This window comes from Macrobrachium nipponense, chromosome 10 (assembly GCF_015104395.2).
Source record: "Macrobrachium nipponense isolate FS-2020 chromosome 10, ASM1510439v2, whole genome shotgun sequence".
In the NCBI taxonomy this organism is placed as follows: domain Eukaryota; kingdom Metazoa; phylum Arthropoda; class Malacostraca; order Decapoda; family Palaemonidae; genus Macrobrachium; species Macrobrachium nipponense.
In genome coordinates this window covers 81425636-81438135 of record NC_087204.1, presented here as the reverse complement: position 1 = coordinate 81438135, position 12500 = coordinate 81425636, and the positions used below count along the sequence as shown (strand labels likewise).

Here is a 12500-nt window from a genome sequence, read left to right as displayed (position 1 = left end):
GAGCTACTTCAGCTCTAGTTTTCTAGATTCCTTTTCAGGGATCTTGGGACGTGGCCGAGCTGCTCCTATGATTATGGGTACGATTTCCACTGGCATATCCCATATCCTTCTTATTTCTATTTTCAGATCTTGATACATTATCCATTTTTTTCCTTCTTTCTCTTCAACTCTGGTGTCCCATGGTATTGCGACATCAATGAGTGATACTTTCTTCTTCGACTTTGTCAGTCAACGTCACGTCTGGTCTATTTGCACGTATCACCCTATCCGTTCTGATACCATAGTCCCAGAGGATTCTTTTGCCTGATCGTTTTCTATCACTCCCTCAGGTTGGTGCTCGTACCACTTATTACTGCAAGGTAGCTGATGTTTCTTGCACAGGCTCCAGTGGAGGGCTTTTGCCACTGAATCATGCCTCTTTTTGTACTGGTTCTGTGCAAGTGCCGGGCATTCACTTGCTATGTGGTTTATGGTTTCATTTTTCGTATTGCACTTCCTACATATGGGAGAGATGTTATTTCCGTCTATCGTACTTTGAACATATCTGGTTCTTAGGGCCTGATCTTGTGCCGCTGTTATCATTCCTTCAGTTTCCTTCTTTAGCTCTCCCCTCTGTAGCATTGCCAATTGTCATCGCTTGGCTAGTTCTTTAGTCTGTCTCATGTATTGTCCGTGCATTGGTTTGTTGTGCCAGTCTTCTGTTCTTTCTGTCTTTCTCCCTGTCTCTGTATATTCTGGGTCTTCGTCTACTTTTATTAGTCCTTCTTCCCATGCACTCTTTAGCCACTCGTCTTCACTGGTTTTCAGATATTGTCCCAGTGCTCTGTTTTCAATGTTGACGCAGTCCTCTATACTTAGTAGTCCTCTCCCTCCTTCCTTTCGTGTTATGTATAGTCTTGTCCGTATTTGCTCTTGGGTGTAGTGCTTTGTGTATTGTCATTTGTTTCCTGGTTTTCTGATCTATGCTGCGGAGTTCTGCCTTCGTCCATTCCACTATTCCTGCGCTGTATCTGATTACTGGCACTGCCCATGTGTTTATGGCTTTTATCATATTTTCGCCGTTGAGTTTTGACTTGAGTATCGCCTTGAGTCTCTGCATATATTCTTTCCTGATCGTGTCCTTCATCTCTTGGTGTTTTATATCTCCTCCTTCCATCAGTTCCCAGGTATTTGTATCCTGTCTCGTCTATGTGTTTGATGTTGCTCCCATCTGGTCGCTTTATCCCTTCAGTTCTCGTTACTTTGCCGTTTTGTATGTTGACTAAGAGGCGCATTTTCTATTCCAAACTCCATTCTGATGTCCCCAGATACAATCCTTACAGTCTGGATTAGGGTATCTATTTCCTTGATGCTCTTACCATACAGGTTGATGTCGTCCATGAACATCAGATGGTTGATTTTGTTGCCTCTTTTCTTGAGTTGGTACCGGCATCCATCTTCTGTAGTACTTTGTCATGGGAATCATGGCTACTACGAAGAGTAGTGGGGACAGTGAGTCGCCCTGGAAGATCCCTCTCCTGATATTAACCTCTGCTAGTCTTATTCCAGAGCTTGTAAGTATTGTATTCCAGTTGCGCATTGTATTTTTGAGGAAGTGATGGTATTTTCCTCTGCCCCATATATTTTCAGGCATTCTATTAGCCATGTGTGTGGTATCATGTCGAAGGCTTTCTTATAGTCTATGCCATGCCATGCTTAGGTGGTTTTCCTTCTCCTACTGTTCTTCATTACCATTTTGTCTATCAGGAGCTGGTCTTTTGTGCCCCTACACTTCCTTCTGCAGCCTTTCTGTTGGTAGGGGATGGTGTTTGTCTCCTCTAGGTAGTTGTATAGCCTTTCACTGATGATACCTGTTAGTAACTTCCACATTATTGGTAGGCAGGTGATAGGTCTGTAGTTACTGGCTATATTTCCCTTACTCTTGTCTTTTTGTACTAAGGATGTCTTCCTGTGGTCATCCATTTGGGTGCTTGGTGATTTGAGATACAATGCTGGAGTTGTTCTGCTATTCGTGGTGTAGGGCCTTGAAGTTTTTGAGCCAGTATCATGGACTTCATCGGGACCTGGGGTTTTCCAGTTTGGCATTTTCTTTAGTTGGTGTCTGACTGTGTCTGTCGTGATCTCTGTGAATCTTTGTTTTATTCTCCCTGTTTCTTCTTCCTTGACTTCCTGGAGCCATGTTGCATGTTTGTTGTGTGTTACCGGATTGCTCCATATGTTTTCCCAGAGTCTCTTACTTGGTTCGGCTTCAGGAATTTCTGGGTGGTTGTCTTCCCCTCTTAGTTGGTTGTATAGTCTTTTCTGGTTGGTTCCGAATAGTTTGTTCTGTTGGTATCCCTTATTCCTGTTCATGTACCGTTGGATCTTGTGTGCTTTGGCCTTAAGCCTCTGTTTTTACATCTTCTATTGTGTTGTTTAGTCCCCTCTCTTGTACTTTGTATTCTCGTTGAGTCCTCCCTTGTTTTCTTGCTTCTCAGCCTTTTTTCTGCCATCTCTTTCAGTTTACTCAAGTCAGATCTCATCACCATGATTTGCTTTTCCAGGCGCCTTTTCCAAGGAGGTTGCTGTTTTGCTTTCTGTTGGGTTGGTTGTGACGGTGGTGTTGGTGTTCGAATCCCATCAGTTCTGCTACTAATCTTGCTCCTGCATATGTCAAGTTATTTGTTTCTGTGATACTGGTGGTGTGTATTAGGCCCATTATTCATTGACCTCACTTGTTTTCTCCCTTAATTTCTTGGTGTTGTAGGCTTTCATGGAGGGGGATCTTTGTTTCTCTCTGTATCTGTCTCCATCCATTGTCTAATTTTTTCTTTTAAACCTAAACCCCCCCCGATTCCGTCCTTTTCTGTTACTTTCTCGGTGTTTCTTCGTGTGTCGTTGTTTGATACTTCATCCTCCCTGTCGTCTTATTATTATTATTATTATTATTATTATTATTATTATTATTATTATTATTATTATTCCAAAGGATGAATGAAGGGCAATGCAAACATGAAAATATAAAAAATGATAAAGATGGAAATGAACATAAAGGAATACGACAATTACATCATATCCGTGACCGGTAACTATTTGCGTCGCTTTTATAAACCGATTATTGAGTGATATATTTTCGTGTCTATGAAGATTATTAGTATACATATACACTATACATATACATTATTAGTATTTAGACATGTACACATATACTGTATATATTCTATATATACATATATATATATAGCGTGTTAGGCTTCAAACTATATCTAAAAACGTGTTCAGTAAATGCATAAATAAACAGCGGATTATAAATGAACATAGCAAATACTGACTAGACCTACGTATGTATTACCATTTCACGATAATCGGCTTCTGTATCGCCGTCATTACAGCTTTGAATACGGGCATACGAACGGTCTCCTTAAAAGTCACAAGCAGAACATCCTGCCAAGACAAAAGCGTATTTTCCTGTACAACCAGACTTGAAATACATTACCCCTAATGCCCTCCTATCGATGATTCGTTTTTTTTTTCTTTCTGAGGACTAAGGAACCTCCCTTTATTTTATAGAGATCTACCCAAGGCTTCCTTCAAAAGTTTGGAGGTGGAACCTCGATCATGAATAATCCTCTCATAAGCAGCATCACTCCTTCGGTCACGAACAGAAACAACATCCCAGTACTCCAGCATACCGGTTAAATAATTAGTCTCATTGCAACACAAATATTGATCATTTGTTAGGATCAAGTCCTCACAGTATTTGTGGGTGTTTGGGTGTGGTTGAATATTTAGAGAATTCTTTTCGAAAATTGATTCCCGATCAGTACTTCGTACTCCTGATCTCTTCACAAATTTTTATGGACGGTTCGGTACTGTTGTCTGATCTGATAGAATTAAATTTTTGAGGCTTATATGACTCAAAACACAAGCCAATTCCTCCAAATAGTATTTCTCACTTAACCGGGTCAAAAGCCTAAGTCAGTATCAGACTTTAATTTTTTTTTTTTTTTTTTTTTTTGCATCTGCTCCCATTTACGTAAATGAAAGTATAATAATATTGATCCAAATTCATTTTATCTACCTTTAATGTATTATACTTTTCATTAGGTTGGGATGATGACTTTGAAAGCAAGAAGGGTGAAATCTTGTTAGCTTATGTAGTTAGATATCTCAGCTCTTAAGATATGGAGCTAACACCCTCATATATCTTTTTAGTTTTCATTTGTTTCCTTTTTACTTATATGGACGTCCTTTTCTGCGAATGATTCATAGAAATTTAACAACTTTGTAAGATTGATAAAGAATAAACGATCAAATTCATTTTTCTTGTTTAATCATATAAAGAGTGGGTAGATGATCCCAGTGTGTAAAACGTTGATACGTTGAAGTTACATATCCGACACGACCATGCAATCAACACCTATGAACTGGCTAACACTAACACTTAAAAAAAAAAACAGTTTATACAGCAAAATCGCTTTTAAAACAAAATACGCCTCTCGGCTGTTCGGTTGTTGAAACATGGAATTTCAAATATCTAAAACAACAACAATAATACTTGTTTTAAATATGTAAACTTTCATGTTTCACCAGTCGAAAATAACACATCATGAGCAGAACGGCAAAATGGTGGCTGATTGTATTTTCTAAGCGATTTCGCTGCAAGGCATTTTTATTTTTTGCTTTTTACCAGACGTCAGACAGCTCACAGGTGTTTCAGGGACGTGTGAGCAAGTAACATCAAAGGCTGCATTTCGGGGCCATCTGGCCATTCTCTTTGCAAGGCTACTCTCTGTATAAAATATTCACACAATAAAAATTACTTTGTGAGAATAGTTTGTGATGTTCTTATTTATAATTTCTCCAATATCTTATTCCTTTTGCGTATTCTATTTCAAAATAAATCTTTGACTTAGTATCAGGCGATGATATCCCATGTAGTATTAAATATGAATTCTTTTCTTCTCAGTTTTCGTTCTAATTATTGTCGCTATAACGTTCCTAAGTTCTATTTTCAACGAACAACACAAATCGAAATATGGCGCACAAGAGAGAGAGAGAGAGAGAGAGAGAGAGAGAGAGAGAGAGAGAGAGAGAGAGAGAGAGAGGGTAGAATGGAAAGTCAATCCGTTCTTAAGTGGAAGAGTAATCATTCCTTATAAAAAAATCACGATTTAATATTATATTTATTCACGAAATGTAATTTTTACCTGAAATAATGTTCATAAAGCCTCGCTTTACTTATTTATTTGATTAGCCAAAAACATTTTAAACAGACATACATGATTAAGTCAAAGTTCACAAGTGGCACTATTCACAGTGGTTTTGAGTCATAGCGGAACACGTAGCGCACTACGCGTCTTCTCGGTGATGTTACCAAAATCTGTACAGGTTTTTATATAACTGCATACGTCAGCCAATTTCTGCAGGTGCAGTAAGAGAACAATTATTCTCGTTTCTGACCGGCGTTGTAATCACAGGTATACACACATGTTCATGTATTTGCTCACACACATATGTATATATATATATATATATATATATATATATATATATATATATATATATATATATATATACGTATATATAAACATCTATATATATATATATATACATATATATATATATATATATATATATATATATATATTTCCATAAATAATTCACGAAGATATGGAAGAGGATGCATGTATATATAAGGGTAAATTCCAAATAGGAAAAGTGAAACAACGGAGAGATTGCTAGACCTTTCATCCAAGGCATAGCAAACCACTCAGTTGTAAAACGTCTGTTTTATACATGTATATATATATATATATATATATATAGATATATATATATATATATATATAAGAAATATAAAAACACGGTATCATGCTTTTCAGTTATCAACTTTGGTGAATTATCTTAGTTTTTCACCAAAGTTGTTTAAACTTAATTCAATACGTACTATGATAAATAGAGCTACAATGTCTGTTGTGATTTTAATGTTTACTTTCATTCAAGTACATGGTCTTCCTCCAGAATTATTTTTTTTTTTTTTTTTTTTGGTTTTTTTTTTTTTCCGCAAAATTCTTATCCCGTATTTGTCTTTACAAAGTTCTGAAAAAATTTTCTACATGAGAAATTTTGTCCCAGACCGGTGTACAGGTACTGCTAGTAAAGATGTAAAGTACATTAAATTGCCTTTCCTTGGTCATAGTAGCTACTTGGTACGAAAAAAGTTACAAGAAATACTTAAGCATAGTTTTCCTCAAGTTAGTTTCAGATTTGTTTTTACTAACCCTTTTACTGTAGGATCACTTTTGAGGGAGAAAGCCTGCTCTTCCCTGTGGACCTGTCCTTAATTCGAGTGTCGTTTACTTGTTTACCTGTTCGCAGTGTGGTCTGCGATACGTGGGATCCAGTTCCCGCTGGCTTAGACACAGAATTTTGGAACACAGAGGTCTTTCCGTTAGAACTAGGTTTCCTCTTTCTAAACCACCATTTTCTGCCATAAGGGATCACAGTTTCAGCACAGGACATCCTTTCACTCACCTAGATTTTAGAGTACTGTCTTTTTGCTCAAATAGACTGGACCTTTTAATTTCAGAGTCGCTGTTTATTAAGAACAGAAACGGAATTTGAACAACAACTCGTCCGGTATTCAACTAGCTATCATATAGTTTCATAGTAGGTACACAAGTGGGTCGTTAGTATTTATTTTTGAGTGTATTTGTTTACCTTTCAATATTATTTTTATTTTTTTTTTTATCTCTGTTTTTGTATGATTTGCGCTTTGTTTTAGTTTTTTCGTAATTTTTATTTTTAGTTTGTATGTGATGTTCGTTTTTATTTTATGTTTTTACTGAAAGCTTTTAATCAGACAATTAATTTTAATGTAATTTTTAGTGATCTCATCCTGTCATTTTTTCAGCCTGAAGATGAGGTTTTAAACCTCGAAAGCTCGTAATTATTAAAGAAGTTTCTCCTAGTCTTGGCACTATTATTCATCATCAAGCTAAGATTTCCAAGTAGCCGCCCAATTACTGAGACTATATATATATATATATATATATATATATATATATATATATATATATATATATGTATATATAGGTATATATATATAGAGTGAATTTTTTCATTATGATCTGTAATGATGGGGCCAGTTTTTTTTTTTTCAAACCGTTGCATCTGCACAGATGAGAGCAGATGTGGATGCAGTCATCATAGATAAGTGCTAACATCTGTAGTCGTAAAAAGTGGAACGTCTGTTTTATATATATATATATATATATTATATATATATATATATATATATATATATAGTGCATACTCACTTTTATGTAATCTATATATACATACATACAAACACACATACACACACACACACAAACACACACACACACACACATATATATATATATATATATATATATATATATATATATATATATTATATATATGCGTGTGTGTGTATGTGTGTATGTATGTATATATAGATTACATAAAAGTGTGTATGTACGTATACGTATATATATATATATATATATATATATATATATATATAAAACAGACGTTCCATTTTCTACGACTACAGATGTTAGCACTTATCCATGATGACTTCATCCACATCTGCTCCCATCTGTGCAGATGCAACGGTGAAAAAAAACTGGCCACATCATTACGGATCATAATGAAAAAAGTTTTATTTCAGCATATCGCCTTTGTTTTAAGTATGAATGAAATTCATTGATGTATTGGAAATGCGGTTAACACTTGATTATACAATGGTAGTTTTGGGGAATATCTTCTATGTATTCAAGAGACATTCTTTAGAATTTGATGACTATTCTTTAAGGACAAACTTTTCCAGATTTACCTTGTAGGAAAAACGTGTTATTTGCTAAAAAAAAATATAATAAACAGAAAAAAAAATGCTGAGTTCATCGTGAAACCTGATGCAAGTTTCTTTACATTTATGTTTCATTAACGTCGTAATGTCTCTGCTAATTGAATCTGGCTGTTGTAAAAATTAATAGTTTAAAGTTAGATAGAGAACCCTGGTTGTGAAGTTTTATGTCTTTTGTTGGTTTAGAATTCAAAGTTTTTTCTTCAATTACATCAATAATGGCAATCAACATACAATCAGTGCTAATGCAAATAATTTTTAGCCGTTCATAGATTCTCTAGTTTTGCTTAAATTATATTAACTGCATAAGTAACATATATATTCTGGCCTTACAATTGCAATGGACGTTGACACCCAAACCTCTTCCTATAAGATACATGAGCTTATTAAATCAACATTGACACAAATGTACACCAGCACATAAAAATACTCACTCATTAAAATCGTAATTCCTTGGAAAAGTGGAAAAAATACCAATACTCTTAATTGTAAAAAATGCATTTCCTATAATCAGATTTTTTTTATACTAGCTTTCTCAACTATGGTAGATTCACATCAAACGTGCAGTTGACGTCTAGGCCAGTCCCTTACGACGCTCCTGATTGTTTGTTGATAAGCCAATCACAGGGCTGGAAACTCTGTCTCTCGATAGTGTTCACGTAGGAAGGATGTATGTTCCACCTCTCCTGAAAGACGTATCCCTCAGGAGAGGTGGAACATGCATCCTGCCTATATGAACTCTCTCGAATGACTGAGAGTTTCCAGCCTGGTGATTGGCTTATCAACAGCCAATCAGGAGCGTCGAAAACATCGGATGCACGGCTGATCTGAATCTACTATAGGAGAACAGAAGGTTATATCTCTGTACGTCGTTTGAATAACCTTATCGGAATAATTGTTAGACATCATTAATAATTATCCTTTCTCCCTCAGGACCCGGAAAGTTTGGTGAACCAAGTGAAAATGAGGCCCAGTACAATTCGAGGAATCTGCTATTTTAGTGGGATATTTTTCCTGATTTCCATCTTCACTTTCCTTAAAAGAAGCCACACAAAAAAATCAGGTGGACTAAAATTTTATACAGATTTTGCAAATCATTTATTGCACTTTAAGTACAATTTTCTAGTCTCAGAAGAAAATCAAAGAATGTCTTATTCCTGAAACAATTTTTCCATGTTTGGTATTATAAATGATTATGGAATATAATAAATGTAGATAGGAGAAAAAACATGATAGCATTATCACCAGAATAGTCTATGAATATGAAGTAAAAAGGACATCTTTTCAAACAGAGGCAGAAAAGTCTTATTGATTGTTTTGATTTAATGTGTTTTACATCTTTCTTTAATTTTTTGGTTATCTATTAGACAGGTAAATAGTAATATAGAAAAAAATAAAAATACCTCTTATCCCTTATTCTTCACCAACGAACACTTAGTTTTATTATCTCAATGTTTTATCAGAATGGAATCCTGAGGGTCTAGATACCATTAAAATGGCACCGAATTTACGCAACGATGATTCAGTTCCTAATTCTGTTCCTTGCAACCATACCCAATATGATTTTAAGGTAAATAATTTCAAAAGTTTCTATACGTACTGTAGTAATTTTTATTTCAATATAAACTTGTTCTCCCATGACCTATGATATTTACTGAAATGCCTTACTATTTTTTTATTTTGAATGGAGATCCCAACTACTTTCTGTGGAAAGTCAGAAATTTTTAGTTTCCCCGAGTAAGTTGCTTCTCGCTGGCTTCTTCTCTAGTATTATAAAGAATGACAGTAATATGAATATCGTTTGTATCTTCAGGGGCAAAATTATTCTGTAACTTCGTATCTTACAGGGAGCAGACCAGGAGGATCCTCAGCTACTTGAATACATCCGACGAGAGTTGTTGGTTCCACCATCTGTTCATCCTTACAATCTGACAAACCCTGGGACAGTTCACTTTTCCCAGTTTAACCAGTCGAAAATTGCCAATGCCTTGTTCAATGGAATGGTAATTATAGATGAATTATCTCCGAGTGCTTGTTCTGTATTGTTTTGGATAGGGACCTTGTACGAAAGTGGTGTCTGCTGTCATGCTTCATCTTGTACTGATCTCCTTTGCTCATGGTTTACGCCACTCTTCCCGGATATAATTATTATAAACATTTCTTGATATCTTAAATGTATTTCAGGTAATTCATATCCTACAGACTTGAGAGATTATCTGTGCCCCATAAATTGGACGGGGAAGAAATGGGAAGAGAAAGGAAGAAAAGGAAGAAACTTTTTTTTAGCAAATTGATTCGTTAAGACCTTATTATATGCCAGCATGGTCCTTTGCAGTTATGTAAAAGTTAAAAAAGAAAAGTGGAAATGGCTCACACTCATTTTGACTTTTTGCAGTATAGTTATTATTAAAATACTGGTCCTAGAAGTTCTTAAGTTTCAAAATATCTAAGAGTTCATCAAATGACCTATAGATAAGTGTTTAATGAGTCTATAAGTTGCTTTATTCATATGAAGAAGTGCATGTCTTCATGGAAAAAAACCTTAGTTTTATAATCGAACATCCTAGCATAGTTGTGTGCCATTTACGTATATGCCAAACTATTGTCTTAGCCAATTTCTGCATGAATTGATATAACTGATACGCTTCATGCTAATTATGACAAATCACACCATTCTAGGATTTTGCCAGCATGTTCACACTGAATTTTCCTTAGAAATGTTTAGGTATAAGCGCAAACTTTTTATTTGTACAGTTGAAAAATATGTAAATGCGCAAATAAAATTAATATCCTTGGTTTGAGGAAATCTAAACAGACGTATGGAAGATTCGGGGAATGTTTAGGTACTGAAAAGGGCCTGTTTCATACAGAAATTAAAACCGAGATTATAACTGAATATGTAGCACTAACCAAAACTCTCTCTTGAATGAAGTTCAGTCAATGTCTGATTTTCTTAATTCAGAGAGACGGGTTCTTTGTCGAAGTTGGCGCCGTCGATGGAGAGACTTTAAGTAACTCCATCTTCTTCGAGAGGGAGCTGGGATGGAGTGGACTGCTGATCGAGGCATCACCAAGCTATTTCAAAGCAATGCAGAAGAAAAATAGGAAGGCTTATTCCATCCATGCTGCTCTTGCTGTGACCACATTTGCTTCTGAAGTCACATTAGAGTAAGTAGTATAATTAATTTGGGGAAAGCCTGCTTCTAATAACATCAGATCTTTCAAGCAAAACTGGATGGTATGAGCACAGAAACTATGGCTTTTCAGGACTGGTTTATGATGGGATAAAATATATAAAAATAATGACAGATACATTCTGCCTGAAATAGATAATTAGAACAGGTCAACAAAAGAGAGATTAAGAAGGATAAAAATTTTTCTTTCGAAACACGTCGTAATAAGTGATTTGTTTTTCTATTTACTGGTAAATCATCCTTATATCAATTTCTTATGTCTGTCATGAAATAGAGCATATTATTGATAATTCGAAACTGTCAAGCCAGATTTCATTATATTTTGTCAAAAATACAATCTCGCAAAAATTATGATCCTTAACTGAAATATATGTGAATTACCAAGTGAATATGAACCACAAATTCTATATTACAATGCAGTAAAATTCTTGATCTTGCAATTGTTTGGTAAACACTTTACACATAAATGTTGCAAACAAAGTACTATATTTTATTAGCTGATCACCATAAATTCATGTGTTAAATTAGCAACATAACATGACTCCCTTCAACCGGGACTTTCAACAAACAGTTCAGTTTCTGTTATTACAATAGTACAAGTTAAAAATAAAAAACATTTTCTATATATTTTTATGGCCGCTTAATATGGGGTTTATGTATTTTTGAACATGGTAGTCGAACCCTACCTAATCTAACATAACCAAGTCGAAAATGAGAGTTTACTGTAACGAATATCAGTCATAACATCTTCATCAAAACTTCATACAACATTTCATTCAGTTTAATGAAACAGTATTGTTTAATGCAAGACTGATGCAGCTCATCATTTTCACTCCTGGATTTTTATTTTCCAGTGCAGACATAGGCTACAGCAACAGGTTAAGTTCACATGTAGTCACAGTGAAAGGAATTCCCCTTTTCTCTATTCTTCGGGTCTTGAATGTTGAAGTCGTAGATTTCCTGTCTCTGGATATTGAATCGTTCGAAGTAAAGGTAAGTTCCTGGAATTAAAGTAACTACTTTAAGCCTCCTGATATTCAGTACAAACATATACGGGAAATTTACTTGAATTAGTCAACTACTCTGACTTTTATATTTTAGGGGAGCGCCGACTCCCGAATTTCGAGGAATTTTCGAATTTTAGTTATTAACAGTTCTGGACCGGTTTACATCTAAATAAACATGTCCTGAAATATTAACTATAAAACACTTTCTGAGGGTTCTTTTTTTATACTTATTGACCACATTTACCCCATTTACTGCCCTGTGAGCGGTATTGAACGACAAATTGTCGCACAATGTGTTGTACGACTGTATAGTAATTCTGGATTGGTAGTGTGAGTTATAGACTGTCTTCGACTGTTGTATATCTAAATAAAGATATCATGAAGCGTTATCGGTCAAATAAATTTTATATTGGTGTATTGATAGCT

At 35.1% G+C, this 12500-nt stretch overlaps 1 protein-coding gene across 1 annotated transcript in view; it reads left to right on the top strand.

Moving 5' to 3' along the window:
* The window catches only part of LOC135224182 (protein Star-like), a 22921-nt gene that overhangs the window by 9083 nt on the left and 1338 nt on the right, over positions 1 to 12500 (top strand). The window contains exons 2-6 of the mRNA XM_064263051.1: positions 8807 to 8936; positions 9337 to 9443; positions 9721 to 9876; positions 10836 to 11041; positions 11922 to 12060. Coding sequence (XP_064119121.1) covers positions 8837 to 8936; positions 9337 to 9443; positions 9721 to 9876; positions 10836 to 11041; positions 11922 to 12060 — 708 coding nt within the window. The 5' untranslated portion in view covers positions 8807 to 8836. The remainder of the gene's footprint in view (positions 1 to 8806; positions 8937 to 9336; positions 9444 to 9720; positions 9877 to 10835; positions 11042 to 11921; positions 12061 to 12500) is intronic.